A 24,334-nucleotide genomic window follows, 5' to 3' on the forward strand; every position below is an offset into this window, starting at 1 on the left:
ATTTGATTCCAGTCCTTCTACTTTCTTTTGGGACTGGTTCTGAATAACTAAGAAATCTCAGATGAAAGAGAAAGGAATGGAGAGATCAGGAGAGGCTGGAATTAGCCTTTTGCTGTGTTCACAGCACAGATCCTTGGACAGCAGCAGATATGCTCTTACAAGGTAATCGTCATGCATTGATTGTCAGTACACTGCCATTTCTAAAAATCAGTTTCAAAGCTAAAAAAATGTAAGTTCCATCCCATAAGAGCTGTATGTCTACAGCTGGGCATTTTGCTGTTAGTGGGGTCAGTTGCTACATGCATCATTGATAATAAACAGGATCATGCTACAAGTAGAAGATACAATGTGAGTGCCAAGTGTGAGATTTAATACAAGAGTTTAAAAGGCAATCTATTTGTGCTATCCACACAGAGTGAAAGAATAATAGAAAATATAGGTATGAAATAATAAACTCAAATAACTACAAAAATACTATCTCAAGTTTGATATCAGTGATATCAAATAATTCTGATATATGTGTTTGAAAACACCAGGCAGTGGTGAAATCTTTCTTCCCAACATCTGGAAGACACTTATTGTTCAGGACTTGTATTTGAAAAATCTAAAACTGTTGTGCTGGTATTCCAACACTGTATGCCAGGACAGGTCAATAGATGTAACTGGAGGATGACAAAGGCTACTCTTTTATCATTCTGTGTGTTCTGCACATTTTACATTCATTGCTCAGAGCAATGCATTACCAAGAGCAGGCAGCAATAAAACACCACCCTTCAAAAACCAGTCTGGGATTCCGATTATTGCATGGCATTCTAAACAAAACCAACAACATCTATTGATTAATACAAGGATTATAATGAGAAAACATTGCAAAAATATAGACATAACTATGACTGTTCCCCTGCAAGCAGGCCTGTCAAACTCATTTCTCTGAAATCTCTAGCAATATTATGGGATTCAGCTAATCATTAATACAGCTACCCAGGAACCCATGTTTCTTTCCATGACAGATTTTAATACCTCACTCCACCTGGTAAATGTTTTCTAAATAATTTTTTGTCTTTGTATAGCATTTCAACATCTGATTTTCAAAATTATAGGAGGACACCATGTTCAAGGAAAAGAAAAAAATCTGCAAAGACTCTGCTATATGAAGGTCTTCAGAGTAAAATACCTACTTCATAGAAGGTGATGGTAAGTTATACAAGAGGATATTACCTCAACTGCATGCATGGTCTTGATGCCTGTAGCTTTCTCTTCAAATTAATATTCCTTTGTCTACTGATTAAACTATTAGAGAGGAATAATAATACTTTCAGCATAATGAGAGTGTGTCACAGCAGAACTATGGCTTCTCTAACTTGTTCTGTGTATTAAGGTACATAATGTACATTCAGATTCAGGCTTTGCTAACTATTTTTCTAGTGATAATATACACAAAGCTCAAATGTTTTCTCTGTTGCTGTGTTCTGTTTTTCCCAGCTTAAAATGCAAATGAGACATTTGGTAGAGACACTCCTGTTTTTCCAGTGAACAGAAGATGTGGCACTGTTCAAGCACTGTTGCTTTAGGGCCCCACCCAGCTCATGCAGAGGGTTCAAATGGGTTCAATGAAATAAAGACATTTCTGGAGAGGGATTTTCATTGAAATGCTTTTTAATTAAATTTTATTTACTGATGTGACCAAGCTTAACTGGCCTCAGGACAGTCTAGGATCTTGTCCTTTACTAGAACAACATTTTTATTCTCATATCAAAGAAACAGGTCTATGAGGGTTTACTTCTCAATGAAACAATATTGATAAAAGCAATTCATTTTTTATTCCCCAAGTAGATTAGTACCTGTTTAAACTTCACAATAAAGTAAAGCTATTTAAATGGAGCTAGATTTAAAATCTTTGTATTAAGAACAAATTGATTATGAGCTACTGAGATCCATCTAACAATTCCAAATCCACTTCAGCTCCTGTAAATTAAACTGGGAGCTAAATGCCATGGAGGTAAAAATAAAGGAGGTACATCAATTTACAACCTTTTAGAAAGGTGAACCTTTCAATTTGGGGGGGAAAAAAAGGCAAAACAAAACAAGATAAATATGATATACAAACATTACCTGAATATCCTGTTGCCATTTAAAGATTATAAATCATAAGTACAAGGTTACGGGAAGAGACCATGAATTAAGTCTCATTAAATAAGAATGAATAGAGATCTAAAACCGAGGTCCCTTTAAGTCCTATTTTTAATTCTAGGATTTCCAGGTTAATTATATTGAAGCTTTTCCAAACCTCAAGTCTGGAAATAAATTTTTTACTTATCTTAAGTAAATATGTCCTACTTGTACACATCCCCCCAGTAATTACTACTTCCATAAGACACCATAGTGACTGAGTAGCTTCTACATGCTGCAACTGCTGCAAACTCTTCCTGCTGTGCTCCTTGCAGAGAAAACAACCTGTGGATAAAAAACCCTAACAGTTTAAGAGAAGAAATCTTACTTACGAGTACTTTGTCAGCAGCTCCAGATTATTATGCATGTTGATTGGATATGTCTCACTGAGATGAAACAGCTTCTCTAAGGCCTCATAAATGAAAATGATGCAGATAAGAGAAGCAAAGGCTTCTTCAGTAAACCGGGTAATGTAGCAGACTAGGGAGCTGGCATCAGTTGCAACAAGGATGATGCACAGGATTGCAGTCCACAGCCCAATGCTGGCTCTCAGAGAAAGGTATGACAACCCATACTCTCTAAAAAGGAGAGAAAAAAACACCAACTCACTCAACCTTTTGTCCAGCCACATTAAATGGAGACAAGGCAGCTCCAAAATTTCCTTTTTGGGGACAGTCTGAATCAGAAATTATATACTTAATGTGAACAGAAGATCTTATCAAGTCACCTCCTGACCAGAGCTCTTCCTCCAATTAACAGGACGCAAAGAGTTCTATCTCTATTAAAGTAATCACATGAGCAGCTTTGAGAGTAGTCACACACAAAGTGTATAAGGTCCACTCACTTTTTATCCCATATCCTGCTTTGTGAACAGCCAACACCTGTCAATTTCTTTTTAAGCTGTGAAAGAGTAGCTATAACAACTTTCATCAAAATTCTGTAAGCCTAGTGCATATGATAATAGAGCTCCAAACACACCGTGTGACATTATCACAGCAAACTGAAAGGTCTGTCGGAAGGTGCGAGAAATTCTGAGTGCTAAGCGGGGTTTCCTACTCTGCGTTGTGCAGGAGATCCTGCCACACAAGTCCCTGTCACAGCAGTGAGGCAGAAAAGCAGACTGGATAGCAGAGAAGCATGATGGCTTCCAAATGGAGACATCATTTTTACCCACACTGTGGCAGAGACATGACAAGGACAGCACACGAGCCTGAATGTGGCTCTGACACCTCACCCCCTCTCTGTCCAGGTGAGGGAATGGCATTTCTGTATTAGTGACTATTGAAAGAGGGACCACTTCTACTGCCTGCACTTTCTTGGTGAGAGACAACACCTTTCAAGTTAGGGATGAGATAAACCACTGATTTAAATATATTACCTCAGAGTAGAGAATGAGAATATTCAAAAGAAAACCCAAAAAAATCCCCACAAACATCCTGAAGCAGTCATTCCCTTCAAAACAGGGGTGGGGGGAAGGGAAGGGAAGGGAAGGGAAGGGAAGGGAAGGGAAGGGAAGGGAAGGGAAGGGAAGGGAAGGGAAGGGAAGGGAAGGGAAGGGAAGGGAAGGGAAGGGAAGGGAAGGGAAGGGAAGGGAAGGGAAGGGAAGGGAAGGGAAGGGAAGGGAAGGGAAGGGAAGGGAAGGGAAGGGAAGGGAAGGGAAGGGAAGGGAAGGGAAGGGAAGGGAAGGGAAGGGAAGGGAAGGGAAGGGTTTAAAAGGAGAAAAAAGCCCTAAGTTTAAGAAAAATTCACCTTTCTACTTTACCAACTCACTGCATAATTTTTGGACTCTGCAACATGATAAAGGCAACAATTTATCTTGTAGTGCATTGCTTAGAATTTCAACTTTGGGATAGGTGTCTCTACTTTTGCCTAAAAACAAATGGAGGATGAGGAATATCATGATCTTCACTTACTTGCAAAATTTGAATAAGATCTTCTCAAACACTAAAACTGGTCCTGTGCTGCCAAGAATAGTGAGAGGCTGTCCACCAAAAAGAGAGTAGGCAATTCCAGTCATGGATGCTCCAAACAGTGATTCTATTGCACTCTGAATACAACACAGAGAGAAGTGTCCATAAATTTTCAAACAGGTTCTTTTTGCAATGTCTTAGTCCATAGCCTTCTAAACATTGAAACACCAATATATAAAGGTGATTCATGCAACAGTAAGGAAATACAAACCACGAAACTAGGACTATAAGTTTGTTTTTAAAAGTTCAGATTTAACACATACTATACGACCTTCAGTTGCTTCTCCCAGCAGACCACCAAATGTGATGACAGGAGACATGCAAGCACAGTAGAGAAACAAAAATGATGCCAGACACTGCAGACTGAGAGCATCCCTGAAGTCACTCCAGAAGAAGGGGGCTTTTCTTTTGATATCTAAAATTAATCCTCCAAAAAATCTAAAGAAAACACACAAGAGTTCAAATCAATTAAGGTGGCACACAAAACTTTCTTTTACAATATTGCCTCAATCACGCTGCAGAGATGCTACTGTTCCTTGATCAAATGATTCATACTCTTATCCTTCACCCTTCAAAAAAAAAAAAAAAAAAGTTTATAGGAAGCCTGTCTTTGTAACTTCAACCAGGAAATTTTTGTGGTTTTAAAACAAACTAATTTCCATGTTTCTTTTATAAATTCTTCAACTCATCATCCAGACACCAAAGTTCTGAACAGTTCCTTGCTCCCATGCACTAAACCAAACTGTTTATTACATGAAATAATTCTTTACATTAATTAGAGAGGTATCACAGTGCCTATTTGCATACATCAGCTTCACATTCTTTATTTGAGAACCTGTTCCTAAATACACTTGATGACAGAAATGAATATATGCTACCATTTTTCAAGGACAAGAGCTGTCATCTTTTGTCATTTACACTGTGTCAAGTATAATCAAATATTTAGGAACAGACGGTCCCTTACAAAATACCATACAGCTAAAGTAAATAACCCCACAATGCTCTTTTCCTCACAGGCACACAATGTATCAGATGCTGCAGAGGTAAAGGAGAAGGTGTGGTGCTACTACCTCCTAAATATTAAAACAATCCTTCAAGCTGTCAATTAGCAAGTTCTCTGGTGAGAGAACAACTTCCAGCCAGACTGGCCATCACCTGCCCTGCCCCAGTGTACACCAGCACTGCAGCTGAATCTTTAGCTTAATGCTAAAGGCAGGAACGGTATTTAAATATCAGGATGCAGCAAAGTAAAACATCTACTGCCCAGCTACACTGCACTAAGGCAGCCACTGAGAGCTGATGCACTTACACCACACCACATTAGATGAGAGGAAAGTATTCCTTGGGGCAAATTCTTCATTCTGTATACTGCAGCCACCAAGGTAACCACAGCCTCATGTACCAGGACATATCATGGCTTACTGAGGTAAAAAAGAAATGCTAGAGCTGCACAACCCAGAAACTTCAACTACAAAAGAGCTGTAAGTATTCACAATATATGGCACAACACTATACCAAGTTTCCCTTCATCCTGTACAAAACCAAGAAACATTAATCAAGTTTAAGAAAGGTCTGACCTTTGTAAATATTAGAGAAAGGAGGTTGCAATAAATACAATGAGAAAACTCAAACCCTCTTGCCCTCTCCTGCTCTCTGCAAATGAGCATGCATTGTCCTCTTCAGCTACGTGGCACATGCAAATCAGGACAAAGGCCTGAAAGAAATTATGCACCAAGACACTTCTGAGAGAACCAGACCCTTGTGATTCCCTCTGAACATCACTTTGAACACTTAAGATTTGGAATATGATGCACTAACTTTCCAGTGCGCTGCAGTTCTGGTCCAGAGTGTCCCCCAGGATGTTCTGCTTCCCCATGGGCTGCAGTTCCATTTGGCACTCCTGGGATCTTACGCTTCTCCTACCAGAAGGAAAAAATATTTCTCATGGGTTTTAGTACTGAAACAGGCTCTGAAAGTTAAAAGCTTAAACATGAAAATTTAATTTTAAGATTCGTCAGCATAACCTTCTCATAAGCTGTAAAGGAGTTCTATTACCAGACAGTTAATAGTGAAAAGAATTGTGATTCTATGAAATTTAAAGAACTGATCACAAAAAAATCTTGTATCAGAAAACATTTTAAAGAGTAACAAGCCTTGATCAATTCTTGCAATAAGCTTAGAACAAAAGCAAACGATGGCTATTTGGAATATGCAAGGATGCTTAAGACCACTTATCCCTGAATTTACTATCTTTAGATACAACTGCCTGTATTTACTCAGGAGAGAACTAGTACTGAACTAAACCAAATGTCAGCACTTTACTGCATGCTTGCAAGTCAAGGGTTCTTCTAAAGAAAATTAACCTAAAATAAAAACAGCATGCAAAACATAGTGACTTTGCTAAATGCTAAATTAATGAGACTTAAATCTACATAATAAAAATTCACAAAAACTTTTAAAAGTGTCTGAATTTTACACTGTACAAACCTGAGAAGGAACATTTTTAGGTGGTTCTATTCGAATTGTTGGGTCCCACTCTCCAGGAGGGAGAACAGTAACCTGATCAAGAAACTCATCAATTCCAGACACCAAGTCATTGCGGTCCTTTGCTTTGTAAGCAACATCATGGAATACCTGTGACAAATTGAGACATGTGTGTGGGAGGAAAAAGAGATTGAAAAGGAACTGTCTCTAAAATAATGGCCCCACTTCTCTGAAATAGAGCACACTTTGTAAAGTTCCCACTGAACAACCTCAGCTTCAACTGAAAATAGCTTCTGGTACTTAGCTCTCATAGAGATTCCAGCTGCTACAGAAAAACATCCTTATGGTAGCTAAATATTTGAGTGATTTTGCAGTTTAAACAAAATTAAATCCACTTGAAAGCAACTGTGTAAAATGGAATCTTATTGGTGAAGACATCTTTGCTTATGAATATCGTTTCTCCTTTTGTGATCCCCTTACAGCAGTATAATCTGGGCTGTCACAGGATCATGAAATGAGTTAGAATGCTCATTGTCATCACCGGAACGATTAGCCACATTTCATCTGAAGGATTGGAGATTCCCTATTACACCGCTTCAGTTAGTACAAAACTGAACCATGAATAAAAATACCTCATCTGTCATCAGTGTTGCAATTGATCTTCCAATCTCATGGTATTGTTGGCCTTTACCCAGTGGTCCAAGAAGAATGAACAAAAATCTGCAAATTAAAAGTAAATCTGAGAAATTGTAAAGCATAGATGGTTGAAATGAATATAAATATTACAGAAATATCTAAAATGTGGACTAGAAGAATCTCTCAGATAAACACCATATATAATCTCCTTCAAGATCCTCACACATGCATTTAAACATGAAGCTTTGCTTAGAAAAAGAATATGAAAATAGCTTCCAAAAATATGTCATAAACTTAACAGTCAGTCTTGATTGAGGCTACCAAAACCTCCTTACATAATAAACCTTAACTTACATAATAAATGTATACAATTCTAATCTATGTACAGCACACATTATTTTACTTAATTCTGTTAATTCAACAGAATAGTTATGGTTACATAAATTATTGCAATATTGAAGATGTTAAATTTACCCAAATAAAATAATTTTAAAATTATTTTTACTCCCATTAAGGCTCTGGACAGTCTCTACTCGAGGCTGTAAGCAAGTAAAGTTCTATAAAAGGCAGAGGATTTGTTCAAACAAAATAACTAAAACTCTCAGTTTTGCTAAAATGCAAAAGACAGTACTCTGATGTATATTACTGATTTTTTTATTATTGCATACAAATTTTTGCAGAAACATTTTATTGTCCTAATTAGTAACTATTTTCATTTTGACCAAAAGTCAAGAAATCTGTTATTCTCCTCTTCGTAGTTTTTTTTCTTGTCGGAATTTGGGAGAGATTACAAGGAAAAGCTTTTTCCAAAGCCAATTCCCTCAGTGTTTCTTATACACATGCAAAAACTAGAAAACATCAAAAAGGTAACATCCAAAGTAACTACAAAGAACAGCTCAAAGAAAATGTTTATTTGGTTAGAAGCAAGGATCTGAGTCTCAGCATTGCATTTCATAGCATAACACGAGTGTGATATGTGAGTGCCCTGAGCATCACAAACTGGAATACAATACTGCATACTGTTGGAATTCTACTTTCATAGAAACTAAAAGAGGGAAGGGGAAAGAAAGACAGAATGTGTGTAGAAACATATGCACAAATTAATAAAAAAAAAAAAAGGGGGGAGATGGGGGGTGGATTCCGCAATAATAGTTAAGTTAGTGAACACAGAAATGGGAGAATCACTCTGGAGTTTTGATCTGAATTAACCTCAGCAGGACACAATGTAACCACAGATCTATCCCAATTTTCTTCTATTTGAATACAAGGTCTATTTTAGACTTTTTTTTTTTTTTTAATTCCTCAATTTTTTTTCAGAATCAAAGTACTCCATCAGAAAAAGTTTCAACTTGGAAAAAATGAATTAAAAAACAATTTATAGTTAAAAGTCTCATTTTTTACCATGCAAAGTAAATTTCTGAAGAAGTAAAAATTTTTTCAGAATATATTTACAGCATGTTCTCAATCCATTCACTCACTTTCCCTAGTCAACCAAATTAAAGTTTGCTTTTCGCCTTTTCTCAATTCCATCTTCATTTTGTTTTAGTTCTGTACAAAATGATGCAGTACCACACAAGTAGTTTCAGTTCCAGATGAATTATTCTATGAAGTTGAATATTTCACCTTAGTAAGATACTTCATCTGGAGTAATACCAGTTTGCTTGGATAAACTGTGTGTTATCACCTACATTTCTACATCTGTGAAGTACCCAAAACTAGCATGTGTCTGAATATACCCACACATCATTTACAGGGGGAGCGGAAGGCTGAGAGATGTCTCTGTCAAAGAGCAAACCAAATTCCTCACTCAGTAAATGGCACATCACCCTGTCCCCACAGGGTCCTCAGGGGAACACGAAGCAGGATCAGCCTAGCTGTACCTGGTTGGAATTGGAACTTCAGCCAGGCCTGTGAGCAGCACTGCAGGAGACAACCTGACAAAAGCCACCACAGCGCGGTCCAGGAACTCGAGCTCACCAACCAAGATGTTTGATGCTTCAGCTCCAGGTGGTATCTTTTTCATGAAGTGTAGGTCAACCTGGGGAAAGTATATTAAATTACAACCTAAAAGTTACTCACAGGGGTTTTTTCTTTCCCCTGCTTTGTTGACAGAGACTTTCTGATCACTGCACTATAACCTTTGCTATTTCAGTTGTGCAGTTCCACTGTTCTTGTCTGTTAAATATTTTTCTTTCCATAAAAATGTTTCTCTAAACCAAACTAGATATTATTTGACTGATTTTTCTTGGAAACAAAGCACTACAGAATTAATTTATAAAGACAACAAATAAAATTCCAAATATTTTTAAGAATATAGGATAAATATCCTAGCAATGCTTTTTATCTATACTCATAACAGCATGAATACTTAATAACAATCATAACAGTATAAGAAATTAAGACACCTTATTTTTCCATAATTATCAATTCTGGAAATCATTAATTCATAGCTCATAGTTGTGTTATTATCTCACTGAGAAGAACAATTTTCCTTTTTCTACTCTGAGACGCTTTTTTGTTTTCAGATTTAACAGAAGACAGTTACCCTTCTGCTGAAGTAACAGAAAATAAACTATCATGAGCTTTGACAGCCTCAAGAGCAAGAAGAAAGCAGAAGAAAAACTTTGGAATTTTAGGCAGCAATGTTGATTTTTGCAGAATGATAGAAAAACAGAGACACAGCTTCATCATGATATTCCTATAATAAGCTCAAGGTATTTGTGAAGGATTGTATGACTCTAGACTTTTCTCTGTAACAAAGACTGACATGGAGTAATAAAGTATATAATGTATGTCTGATTTAATTATGCACCAGTATTGTCTACATTTCAAAATGCATGAATTTTGTCATTTGCTTTCCTTTTATTAATCTAAACACAACAACAGCAACCAAATCCAATATAAACTGTTAAAGTGGACCATTTTAATGTCTATCTTACAGCCATCTGTCAGTACTAGTTTGCATAGTTTTTGGTAATATTTAGAAAATTGTTTTCTTGCAAATGGCTCTGGCACTAAATCAGAATTCAGATATAACACAGTTGCCTGTGTAATGAAGTCTTGGTTTGCTGAGATCACAAAGAGATATCTAATGCTTCCCTAAGCTACAAAGATGAATAAACACCTCACAAAGTTAAATAAGAACCAGATCAACCTGGAAGGTTGGAGACCAAGTACTTTTCAAGGTAAATTGAAAAACTGAGGTAAATTCTGTTCTCCACTCAAATAATGAAATAACTCTTCAGGATTAAATACATAACTAAGGTTCATTCTCCACCTAATTTTGGTGTCACAGGTTATTTGTAATTGAGAGGAAGAAAGCAGTCTTTCAGGCATGTAGAAATTTGCTTTCTGTGCTGAGTTTACCTTGTGAATGGATGGATTAAACATTTAAATGCATTTAGCATTTAATAATTTATGTCCCATATACAATATGCTACAGTTATGACAATGAGGTCCTCTAACATACAGATCACAAGATTCAAATTTGAAAGAACCATTCTGTCTCCTGTCTACAAGAAAGTATTTCCAGACATTTCCTGTACTATTTCTCAGCTTGAGATTCTAATACTGTCTAATATTGTTTAGGTAGTGAAGAGAACCCCATTAAAAGGAAAGTACCTGGCAGAGGAGCAAACTGAGCAAACACACCCAAACCCCAAGGGCGCTGCTTTCACTGCATAATGAGAGTGGAGGTGGTCCTGGAGGGAATTTATGGCAGTGGCAGAAGCTACACATGTAGAATGCTTCATCTAACCTGTGCATAATGCATCTCTTATCCCAGGTCTTTAGCTGGAGAGACCTGATGTGCATCTTAATCTGCACCCTAACCTGAGTCACATTCCTGATCTGACCCTAAATAGTCCAGGCAAGCTCCAATGAAATATAAAACTGAATAACTAATGCAGAGACCATGTCCCTCCAGGGCAACTCAAAGACTGAAGAGTGGACTGAAACCAAACATAAACTGACATGAAGACAAACTAAACCCAACATCCCTTCTTAGTAAAACATATTAATCAAATTTATTTATAAGCAGGGTTGACTGGCATTCAACACCAGTCAGTTGCTTCACATTGCATTTGAAAGAGCAGAGCACTCTGTCAGAATGGGACAGGGGTTTGTCTCAGAAGTGATGTTTCCACACAGAGCACAGGGATGCTGCTGTGAGAAGGGATCTAGGTACAGTCTCTTCATCCATTTTGTGTTTCAGGACAATTAATGTTCCCTTCAGTCTTTGGCATAAAAAGTAGAAATGAGCCAGGTGAAGTTCTTAAGCCATCACCGCCATTCTGCTCAGACAGGGGCTAAAGTGGTGCTGGGACAGATCACCTCCCCCTCACCCTGAGAACACAAAGTCCTGGTGGTGGCAGCAGAGGAAGAGCAGTGACACATTTACAAACCATCTCTCCATGCTCCTGAAGTAACCCTCAAGACACTTTCAGTGCCTGTCTCACATTTTTCATAGATAGATACCAATACAATCAACACAGTCTCAATGCAGTTTCCAGATTAAGTCAGCTTTTTGAATCAGCTCCAAATTTGGAATATTAGACATAGCCCAAGGGAGACAGATTAGCAAAGAGAGAATATGTGAGGTAGTCAAAGGTGCTTTTTTTGTAGAAGATAAATGAAATTAATATCTGGAACAAAATTAGAGCAAGAAATCACAATACTCAAGAGAAAATTACTGTACTGCTCTACTTTCCTCTCAATCTGTGCATATAATTCCAATTATAACCGTTGGGAGTTATTGCAATAGCGCATTTCAAGGGGAAACTGCACTTATGCATCTTCAAAAGGATAAATGGATCTATTTAAAGTCAGTCAAAAAGAAAGGTATTAGATTACAATCCTTTACTGTTATTTCATTCCTCCTAACAAAAGTTCTTCCTTTCATATTCCTGACTTCCTTGTTGGTATCCATCACTGTTGAGGTTAGAAAAAGATGAAATGTTGATTTCTTCCAGCTAGTTTAAATGGGAATAGCTCTTTTGATCAGCAAAGCTGCAGCACTACAAAATTAATGAGTGAAAGATCAAATGATGCAGCTCCCATTCTTGTTTTACACAAACAGAATTTCAGTTAGAGAACTGATTGGGATTTGGATCCTAAAACACTCAAAGCAACTGGAGAAATGTTCAAGAAAAGCACTACTGAAACTGAAGTAATTCCCTTCAGTTCTGCATAGATTAATTTTGAATAGATAATTATATTTATATTTTATAACCTTTACAAATTTTACATCTTGATATTAGAGTACTTGCAAAACCAATTAGTTTTACTTAAGACTTTAATATAAATATCATGAAACCAATATTGTACTTGACTGTTTAAAGCATAATTTTAGTTTGAAATGTGTTTAAAGGATTATTATCAGATTTTTAACAGCCTGCCACTGTTTATAGATGTTCTTGCTGCCTCTACAGAAATGTGGTTCATAATACATTCCCAGCCAGCCTCCTTTTTTCTCATTGTCATTGACAGAAAGATCAGTTTCCCCTCTCATTTCAGCCATATACAATTCATAGTCTGGAATGTTCAGTCAAAAATTCAAATGATGCAAATAGCTACTGCTGCTAGGAAATAAGTCTGGCACCAGATGGAGCAATCACATAACTCTACTTTTAGCTCAGCTGCACTAACATTAAAATTCAACAGACTCAAAGTGCTGTTCTTCAGAATTTTGGTTTAAATCACCTTTCTTCACTTACTCAACCTTTGTTGCACTAATGTGTCAGCTGAAGTCATCCATCCCTGTCAGGCCTGTCATCTGTCCCCATTGTGACTGCCTTAGGTACATACAGACTTCTTACACAAATTAGGATTCTCCTTCACATTAAAGCTGAGGAGCTGTTTGCTTTTCTTTGCTATCTAACATTGAACTGTCATTGCAATCTCCACTACTGAACAGTTAACATCTTTTGTAAAGTGTACTGAAAGATCTTGGCTTGCCAGAAGAATTAAGTTGTAGGTTTACAGAAACACATTCTGTTTGAGACATCTGGAATCCACGAGTTCAGGTTATAAAAAGCATAGTTTGCATTCACACATCACTTCTACAGAAAGTAAAAATCTGAGGTAAATGTGAATTATAGGAATTCTGAATTACTTTCCTACTTAGATAATTTTCTGTTCATTTGTAATGTTTCTCCTACAAATATACACCTATGATATTAAATTTATCTGTGTTCCTAAACTGTGATTTCCTCTTACATATAATTTAGAAAGAAAATGTAAGATTCTGTTTTGTCAAAGAGAAACCGTACTGCAGTGCACAAAAAACTTCAATGCTAAAGTGAAATCTACTCTTTACAGATTTTCCTGACTTGCATAGATTCATTTTATTTAATTTTAAATATCTGTTTGGCAGCCAGGTAGCTCTCTTCACCATCAGTGAACACTTACCTTGCTGAAGTCAACAGTGCTGTTTTCTCTGCTCACATCATTTTTGTTTTCATTACAGGCTGGAGTAGCCTGTGGGGAAACAACCTGACCTGCTAAAAAAAGTACCATTATTACAGGTCTATAAATAAAGCAACATCCAATGACACAATTATTCGAGCTCTGCATACATTTCATATCACAGATATATGATGCACATAAACATAGCATTTTAATTAAAAACTTATTTAGAATAACACATTCTCAAAAGATAGAACATTCATCATGTGTAGCTAGGAATGTGAGAAGGTAATTTCAAAAATATAAAAGATACTGTTGGATATTAGAAGACAACATTTCTATACCAATTAAAGCATACAATTCTAACGATATACATTTGGGGAAAGTCCTGCCTTCACACAGCTTTTGTAAATAATTTGAGGAGCTGCCAATTTTGGGTAATATCTGTCTACAAAAGTAATCCTCATTGACCTAAATAGGATTATGAATTTTCACAAAGTTACTCATGTGTATAAGAATGTCCTGATTATAACAACTACAAAAAACAACATAAAAGTGGACTGGTATAAAAATAAATATATTGGAAAATAACTGATTTATAATCTCAGTATTGAAAAATGTGATTATGGACATGTATAAAACAAATGTTTCAGTAAACACATTTTCAAAAAAAATCCTGTGAGGATTCAGTAAAATATTTTTTTTTAAAGTATTAAAAATTTCTCAAGATGAGAAATGTTTTAATACACCTCAATCTTGTGGAAACAAAGAGCAAGTATTTTGGCAAACAGAATTTTGCCAGAAAAAGTTCAAAAAGAAAAAACAAAGTCGAATAACAAGTCTATGTCAAATGAAGCATATTTTTACTTAAAGCCAACATTGCCCCTGCATGTGGCCAGAGCCTACCATGCACAAACCGAGGGTGTGGGGCTGGCACAAACCCCACAGGGCACAAACCCCACAGGGGCACTGGCCATGCCCTGCTTGCCTTCACTCTTTCTCCCTCTCTGGCATGTCAGAAGCCACACACAGCTCTGAGCACCACAATAAAGTACAAGAGAAAGTACCAAATATATGAGCCAACTATCTCTTACTGCCCTAACACATACCCAGGAATAACTACAGAGTCCAGCTGGCCCAGAGTCAGCATCTCGTGCCCAGCATATATTTGTTTCCATAGCGAATAAAGTCTCTCATATGACTGAGAAATGATGATGTGAAAACATTGGTTCTGGTGAAAATCAACCTAAACTTGCACAGTAACAAAGACCATATGTTCATGATATTTGAAGATGAAGACAGTCAGGAAGTCCTAAGCTCTGCACATTGTCTGGGCAATGCAGGAGCCACAGTGTGGCCCCTCACACTGCTGGGCTCACTCGTGCAGCCAGGCAGGCCCCGGCCTCAGCCTGGACACTGAGCACTGAGCAGGATCCGCCTGGACACCGGGCACTGAGCAGGATCCAGCCCCAGCCTGGACACCGGGCACTGAGCAGGCCCCGGCCTCAGCCTGGACACCGGGCATTGAGCAGGATCAGCCCCAGCCTGGACACCGGACACTGAGCAGGATCAGCCTGAGCAGGACCAGACACTTGCAAGGGCCTCTCAGCCCCTGCCAAATGCTGAAGGATCCAGTTTCTGTCACAGCTGAGCAATACAGGAACCCTGAGTCTGGTCATGAATTCCCAGCTGAAACACTTGCTCAAGGAAAATGCTGGTTTTCATGAAAATCAACATGTCATTTTCCACAAGACAAATCTCCCATGACACAAAACAGGTTTTAGACTCATGTGTGCATCCTTGCAGCAGAGACAGATATTGCACTTTGATTAGGTAGTACATTAACAGAATGTTTAAAAATATATTGCTAGAAATCCTATCTTTAAACTGAAAGTACTTCCATTTTTCTCTCTGATTCAGGGCAAGGACAGATCAAAATAAGAATAGAAATCAGGGCTTTTGTTCAGCTCTACAGTGAAATAAACAGAGAATGACAAACAGACATGACAAGCGTGTAAATGTAAGCAAGTGGAATAAAAATAAAGTCAGGATTCAAATTTACATATTAAAAAAATAAAGGATTCATTTTAGAAATCCACATATTAATGTAAATTAAAGGAATATAAAAAGAAGCTATTAATTCCTACACGTCACAGGACAAATCTTTTGCAAAACAGAAGCCTGAAATTATTACATATGCAAGGTATTTACAAACAGTCATTCAATTTGTCTGTTTTAATTAGAACTGAAAGAAAAACAGAGTTCCATCATTGTTACACCATCATCTTTACAATATGTATTCCAGGACACTACTTCACATTGTAATTATTTTTCTGTATTGTTTATTTAGCAGTCCTTGAATTATTTTCACAGGAATCATCCTGTAGTATTACAGCTATTTAAAATCCTTAATATAAAAATTATATAAATTTTATTTCTAATCTATTTTGGAGATTTTATTAATGTGACAAAAATAATCCTTCCCCTTATTCACACAGCGAGGGCATAAAGTGCTCATGGAAAGTTTCTGTCTTAACTCACTCCTAAAAACTTAAAATCTAGTAGTAATAGAAAACCTGCTGACTCTTCATTTTTTTCTTTTTAAACATTCGTCTATACCCAAGGATGTATGAAAAGGGAAATAGTTGCAATAATTACTCATACTAATATACATATTACATTAGAAAGAAGCTACAGGAAAGTAACCGAAATAGTAGTTCATTATCTTTCTGTTGCTAATTAGGCATTTGCCCTTTTTTTTCTGGACCCAAAAATTCAAGAAAATGAGAGCAGAAATATCTGCCAGAGAAAAATATATTGACCAACATAGGAGTCAAAGCATGGACCACTTGTTTAAATACTGAAGTTTTAACATCATAATTGGAGGTGTCAAAAGCAATCAACATAACAGCCCAGAGGACTTTTAAACATTGTGTCCACCTTTCTTTTAGGAGAAAAATATGTAAAGATATACATATAAGGAATAAAAAGCCACCACCAGTAAGTATGTGAAGTTTTTAAGAATAGCATATGTTCTTTTTCTGTGCCAACAGAAGACCTCAAACTTTGATTTACCCATATGCTGGAGTAATCTGAAAGAACACAAGTTTTACCTTGAGGCAGAAAGACATGTTTAAATAGCTCTACAACTTCGGACAGCTTTCTGGATCATGGAACAACAAGTTTGGGTTTTTTACTGTATTGAGTAGCAATCAAAGATACAAGGCAGAGACAACAGGTAATCTCTTTTCACACAAAAAAAAAAAAAAAAAAATTAAAGTAACCCCAAACTCTAGCCAGATTTTAAACATTTGTCATAGTTTACTACTTCTTTTGTTTGAGCTGAAAATAAGGGGTTTAGGCTGCTACAAATGGTGAAGGCATAAACCATCAACTCCCTACAAGAGGGAATAAGAGCAGCAACAGCCTCACCATTCCACTCTTTGCTGCCCTCTCCTCACCAGCTCCATTTCAACACTCCAAGCAAAATGGTTATTTACACCCTGTATGGGGTAAATACAGAATTTTGTTCTTCTAGAGTGCAATGTAATACTTTTAGTCACTATAAAGCTGAAGCCTGGATTTTTCCTGCAGTCCACCTACATAAAGCACATGAAGAGCTGCATTCCTCGAGAATTCATCAGAGCCATTCACACAGTTTTAGGAATCAAATGCACAATGTGGTATAATTGAAATATCCAAGGTACATACAAAGGAACTTAATACATAACAAATAAAATCATGCTGTAATTGGTTTAACAGCTTTCCTATGTAATAAAAAGTCAATATCAACACAGTTTTAAATTCATGTTTTAAAAAATTGCATGTATAAAAAATATGTCTTTTTTAAAATAATGTGAAATTTCCAGAGCTTTGACTAGAGCAAGAATTCTCACAAAAAGCACTCTTGCATGCAAAGTCAAGCCACTTATAAATCAAAATAAGGTCCACATTTGTTACAGTAATAGAAGTTTGCATTTGTAGATACAGTTTGCCATTTTTGAGACAGTCCTGGCAAATTAAAAAAAAAATAATTTCAGTAAATTAATCTCATATGTAACATATTCCTCCTCCCTAAAATTTAGAACTTAAGATATTTAACTGTTTATTGTGGTTGTTATTCAAAATCCAAGATGTCTCCAGAACATCAATGACAAAAACGCAGAACAATGTAGTCAGACACAAATCACAGTTAATGGAAACAAACTGGATGCAACCAACACATCAAAGAAAACTAAATCAGAAAAGAAGTTGCTTATTTTTCTAAACCATGCATATTTCTACCATTCAGAAAAAAAAATCCTCATTTTCAAACTCCTTCAATCTCCAGACTGTTCACTGCAATTAGTCACCAATTTTCTAAATCTAAATGGACAACACTGTCTGGGTAAAAACTCAAAGATTGAAAAAACAGCATGTTTTCTTCAGTATATGATAAAATTCTATATAACAGAGCAGTGACAGCATCTCTGCAGGCTGAATTGTGCGTGTGCATTTAGGCCTCCTGATGAACATTTTTAATCAGTGGGGAATCATGTCACTCCCACTGTACTTCTGTAACTACAGGGAGATTTGGTGTTCACTGATGGTATACAATTTAAGAGAATGAGGAAGAAGTCACTTTAGCTGTTTTTCTAATGCTAGGCCTGAATATCTCAAGCATAATTCACGTGAAGTCATGCATTATAACTAAAATGCTGTGATTTGCAGTTTTATAAATTGATGCAAGAAAATGAACTTAATAAAGAAATGGCACTGTCCCCCCACCAAAACAACAAATTCCACACAAACTTCTCTTCAGTGTGCCACAGCTGCAGACAAAGGCCTGAGGTATTTTTTAAAATCATCATAGCAAGAAGTTGCATGCTGAGAGGAAATTGATATGAAGACATGGGTGTACATTTGAAATGGTCTGAAGCCCAAGCAAGAATAGGTATTTATACTACCTCTGAACCTTCAGGGAGTTTACAGAACCCAAAGGATAGGAGATGAGGAAGGTACAGAGATGAGATGAGCCTGTTAGAGACAGACACAACAAAGACAGAGCAAAATAAAGAAATACAAAGATGAATGATACAGTTTTATACATACAGATTACACATCTTATCATGGGTACAAGGAAATGTAGAGAAAGAAAGAATAATATCAGATGAAAATGTTCATAAATACAAGTTATATTTTAATAATATAAAAACCTGTGGAAAATACAACCTCATTAAAATATATACATTTAAGAAGAATCTAAAACAAGAAATACAGCATTAGCAACCTTAAGGCAGAATTAACTATCGTTGAGTTTGTCTTCTCCTCAAGGTAAGCTGAAGCAATTCCCTGATCCAGATCAAATACTTCAGAAAACTTGTGAGTATATTGATGGCATTGGTTGTGATTTACTCACAAAATCAAAGTGCATGGTCATATATTTAGGAATGCCTCCCCACCCTCTTCATGGGGCTCCAGCTCATATCCAGCTTTCTCCACGTGACAGTATTGACATGGGAGGTTCACATGCTGTAAGCTCACTCTGAGTTATGACATAAATCCTTGAACTGATCTTCAGAAAGGATTGGGAAACTGAAGAAGGTAACTAACACCATAACATAACTGAGAATTTTGACTTTCCAGAATGCTGAAGGATGCTATCCTAAATTAGGACAAGCACAGGCTCCAATACCTCTGCTTGTGCTCATACTGCCACAAAACAATGAAGTCCAAACCAGCCCATCGTACCAACTGAAATAACTGGGAAAAGGTTTAAAACAGAACATGTCAAAATGAACAGTTTCAGCAGCTCATGCTATTAACTCCAGAGAGTCCAAATTTAATATGCCATTGCTTCCTTCAAGCTCTTTGGAATACCAATAAATGTCTGCTTGGAATTTCAGAATTTCTCAGAATCAGACGTGACATGTGGTGCAACCCAATTTTTACACTAATAATGTGCCTGCTCTGATGTCATGGGAGAAGAAACTCTTATAAATGGCATAAGTATGGAACAGAAAACAGGCATAAGATCATGTCATTGTGGGTAAAGAACACCTCACCAAGGTGCATGAAAATAAAAGTAACTTAGCCTGTCATACTCCTCTCCAGGGTTGCTTCTTCTAGGGCTTTAACCAGTATAATGTCTGTTAGATTTAATTATAAATATATTTTTTTTAATTAATAAAATATACATGTCCCTAGACTAAAAGTTAAATAGCCAGTCAAAACTTTTAAATTTTTATATGATGAAAACTTCTTTTCCTAACTACATTTTCACAGAATAAGTTATTTTTTCATGCCACACATGCTTAAACTCTGAACTTCAGAACCCCTTTTATAAAAGGGGAGAGGCTTATGAAATTATTTTAGCATTCCTATAAAACAGAGAGGTGTCATACATTGGCAGTTGTCTTTGGCTTTTTAGGCTCACGTCATAGTAATTTACAAACACAGCTCTGAAGTATCAGAGCATGAAACCTACTCATCTCAATAAAAATAGGTTAAATTGATTTATAAAGCAAACTTTCTAAAGATGATTTACCAATGAAAATTTTCAAATTTTTTACCTGCCTTTTATAGTATTTATGCTAAAATCACTTGCCACCCTCTATTTTGGGTATTTGGTGTCAAATTAGCCCATTAAAAAAAATCATTTTTTCTGCTCTTATGCCAAATTTGACTGTCGTTTTTTATTGGAACATCAAAAGCAGGCTTTTAATTCTCACAGTTTTGATGCCTAATGAAAAGTGAAAGTTAAACACAGCATGGCAGCATTAAAAATGCATGGTAAATCCATAGCACCCTGACATCTTAGCCCTGCAGAGGATGTGAAGAAAAGCCATTGTAAACAAAAGATAATGCTACTAAATACAAAGCAAATTAATTAGATGGTCTGACAGATTCATAAACAAAGAAAAATGGAGGGAGAACATATGTACAACTATCTTCCAGCAAAGACATCACAATGGCCTGTCAGTAGTGCTGCCATATATTGAATTAATTTATGTATTCATTTTCAGACTTTGCTCTTGAACATCTGAAAATTGACACATTGATAAGATACTATTGTCAAGGACTTGGACAAAGAAGGGAGTTTGAATCCTCAGCTGTACCACATAACCCACAGATCAGGGACTTGGGGCTCTGAATCACCTTTTTAACAATCAACAAACTGCTAAGGTTTTTTTCCAGCTCAACTGTCTAACACTAACCCCAAATTTAAACAAAGAGACAACTTCCTTTTGTGCAGAAAGTGTCCAAGTTCCCACGTCTCATTTCAGCAGGAACAAACAAGTGTCCCTTCCAAAGCTCCTGGTCAATGCAGGAGAGAGCCAAATGTGCATTAGCACTTAAAGGATGCAAGCAGAACAATGCCACAAACTGATTTTTAAAAATCTCTGTCCAAAAAGTTCATACTTAGGATTTTTCAATGTAATTTAGATAGAAATCTGATATACTTTCACATAAGCTTCCTGAAAATTATTGAATCCCTATAGGTTATTCTATTTTTTACAAACATATATAATTTCTATTATGCCTATTGGTACACTTATTTTAAGTTAACACAGTAAAAGTGACCAAGATTTTTTTAACAGAGGTCAGAGCACTCTGAGACATTTCTACACAAGCAAATGAACTATACATTTGGCATTTTTTCATCTAGCAAAATAGGGACAAACAAAAGAAAAACTGTAAGAATGTCTCCCTACTTAAGAGAATCACTTAACCACTGAGTATATAAAATTAGTGTGTTTAATATGGACTTAGAAGCTATCCTGATGAGAATTTATTTTGGGGGGGAATTTAGGAAGAGCTAGGAAGTTTGCCAGAAGAAACTTAGGGAAAAGCAAGATGTTTCTGAAGTGAATTACTGCATCAGTTCCACTCACACACACACATAAAGTTACCAAAATTGAGCTTATGATAATTTCACAGCTTGCCCTGAGGGTTCTTCTTGAAGCAACTAATGCCGATTTATTACATAAGATGTAGTGCAAAAAGCTTAATGGAATGCAAGCTGCCATCTTACATCCTGTGGAAATTAAGTACAGGATCATTATATCATTAACTTTCTCTAGTGTCTCCTGGATATTTGTTTAAAGTCATCAGCAAAAGCTGTATAAAATCAACAGGAAAGTTGCCTTAAAAAGGGTGGACAATCATCCTATTTACATTTACTCTTGTGCATCTGTATGCATGATCACACACATCTTAGTAAATACTAATTTTTTCCTCACTCTTAGAGTGACACTTTGCCACAATTAAGGTTTCAATTTCATATCCTCATCAAATGAAATTATATGTTGCCTTTTAGGTCTAGAATCTTCCCCAGGGAAGCAACTAGATTTAGATCTCTTAAAACTTTATATGGCAATGTTTGAAAAAAACCTTCTTCCTTGAAATCAAGTTAACCTTTATTATATATAAGCAGGCCCATCTTCCCAAATCAGCCACACAACTGCTCTTTGCCTTCTGTCCTGTGCCTCAGAGCACACAGATTCCTCTTGCAATCCTGACCTTCCCTGTGCTATGGCTGTTTCCTCACTCCCTGTTTCCCAAGGTGATGGGGAGCTCACAGGGCTCTGAAACAGAGTGACAGCAGAAGGGACCAGGATTTTACTACAGCTGATTTCTGGAATAAGAGTTAACTGAAAAATATTTGCAAAATTTAGCTGCAAATTTCATAACACAGATCTTTGTTTATGCAAATAAGGCAGGAGAAATAAGAAATTATCTCTCATTATGATGACCTATAACAATAATACACCTTGTAAGGTCTTCTGTAAAAGCAAGGGGAAAAAAAAGTTATGCCAACACTTTACTCTAGAGCCATTCCGCAAACATTTCTCATTTGCATTATCCTGATTTTCCCAAAAGCGATTTTTTGAAAGAACAAGGTACAGCTTTTGTGACATCTCTCCAACAGTGTTATCTTGACATGTTTGCCTCGTTTTTCAAGCCCTCAAACTCACCTATAAAATCGGAAGCAGCAGTTGAGTCCTAGCTAATGCATACATTGTTGTAGACTTAGAAACTATTTAAGCAATCCACCACATTTTAAATAAATAGGTCCTGGCTAGTCAACAGAAGTCAAATATAGTCCTACCACATTCCTGGCACTGATGGAGCCTGCCCACAGCTCAGAACAACCCTGTGCAAAGATGCTCAAGCTCAGTCTGACAAATTGCACAGGACACCTAAAGCTGCAATGGAAACAACACACCATGCCAGCCACCCAGGACACCCAGCACAGCTTCCAACACCTCAGCGAGTGCCCTTGAATAGCTCTGCCCAGCCCTGAGTTGTGCAAGGTAGCCAGATTTCAAATTTGACCAGGTGTATTTGTGAATGCATAAGAGGAGCCACTCTCATGCAAAAAGGACCATTTTTACAGAGTAGTTTCCAGAGCAGAATCACTGTTAACCTGCGGGTAACAAAGCACATGCAATACCAAACAGGCAGATGCTACTGAAGGCTCAAAATGCAAAATAAAGCATTACCATTTTTATCCATGGAATGGGGCTCAGACTGCTTCTTTCCAATATCAGCAAAGGATCTTACAATTGGGATCCTGTTGCTCAGCTTCTTCTGGTTCTGGTGGTGATGCTGTTTCAGCAATGCCTCATGCACTCTGTGACGAACATCCTCACTGAGCTGCCCAGATCCCACCTGCTGGTCCAGAATCATATCTGAAAATACATACACAAACATAATAAAAGAGGGGAAAGAGTAAACAATTTGTCTCTTAAATTGCAATAATAATAATGATTAGCATCCTATAGGATTAAAGTGAAGTGCACCAGTTCCTTTAATGCAACAGAATTTAATGGAAGTTTTATCTGTAAGTGTTTCACTTTCAGGGGGAGAGAGACAGGGGAAGGGCAGAGACAAAAAGATGTTATTTATATTTTAAAATCCTCAAAAAATTATGCTGTTCACAAATTAAGGTCACCTATGCAATGTCATTGAAGTCAGTTCCTAAGCACTCTTAGGTATAATATATTTAAATTCAGGGTTATGATGCGGATTAGATGTCTTTTTTTTTTTTTTTTCAAATAACCCCTATTCTATTTCCTACAAAGGACTGGCTGTGAGAAAACATTTTTTTTTATTCCCTTTGTACTTACCACAGGAGATCACAGTCTTTCTTTCTTTTAGCTATAATTACAATACCTCCAGTACAATGCAAAGAAAGTCCAGGTAAGACAACACAGAAAAATTGCTGCATTATTTATCAATACCAAATAGAATCTATTTCTACTGCCAGATGTACATGTTACTGCAAGAGGATAATTTCGAGCAGGTGAGAGTGAAACTGAACCCCCTGCTAAGAAATTGCAACCATTTTTGCAGTGGACCAGCAGAAAATAGTTTTTCATATTCATATTGAACACTATTTGCTTACAGATAAGTGCAACTCTACTTTTATGGTGTCATTCCTGGAGTAACAGTATATTTCAAATAAAATATTAAAATATATTAACTGCTGAGGGTGATCTCAATATTTAAGATTATCCATTTAGGAGGGAAAATTACAGGAAAAAGAAAATCAAATCCCTATCCTCTTCCTTTCCCTAGGATGCTCTGCTAGGCTTCTTAACAGCCACAAAAGCCACAGGGTTGGTGCCAGTGTGGTGACTAACCATTTTTACTTCCTGCCAGAAAGAAGAAAGTGGCTTACCTAG

The 24,334-nt window shown here is 36.7% G+C and overlaps 1 protein-coding gene across 6 annotated transcripts in view; it reads right to left on the reverse strand.

The window, feature by feature from the left end:
• SLC4A10 (solute carrier family 4 member 10) overlaps positions 1–24,334 on the reverse strand; it is a 146,317-nt gene that overhangs the window by 31,370 nt on the left and 90,613 nt on the right. For 5 of the 6 annotated variants that reach the window (XM_058027921.1, XM_058027923.1, XM_058027919.1 and 2 more), the window contains 9 exons: positions 23,150–23,338; positions 13,668–13,759; positions 9,140–9,297; positions 7,256–7,343; positions 6,627–6,773; positions 5,958–6,058; positions 4,403–4,577; positions 4,083–4,216; positions 2,502–2,747 (listed from right to left, as the gene is read on the reverse strand). In XM_058027921.1, the coding sequence (XP_057883904.1) occupies positions 2,502–2,747; positions 4,083–4,216; positions 4,403–4,577; positions 5,958–6,058; positions 6,627–6,773; positions 7,256–7,343; positions 9,140–9,297; positions 13,668–13,759; positions 23,150–23,338 (1,330 nt within the window). The remainder of the gene's footprint in view (positions 1–2,501; positions 2,748–4,082; positions 4,217–4,402; positions 4,578–5,957; positions 6,059–6,626; positions 6,774–7,255; positions 7,344–9,139; positions 9,298–13,667; positions 13,760–23,149; positions 23,339–24,334) is intronic. The other variant, XM_058027920.1, reaches the window with a different exon arrangement.

Source organism: Melospiza georgiana, chromosome 7 (assembly GCF_028018845.1).
Source record: "Melospiza georgiana isolate bMelGeo1 chromosome 7, bMelGeo1.pri, whole genome shotgun sequence".
Taxonomy (NCBI): Eukaryota; Metazoa; Chordata; class Aves; order Passeriformes; family Passerellidae; genus Melospiza; species Melospiza georgiana.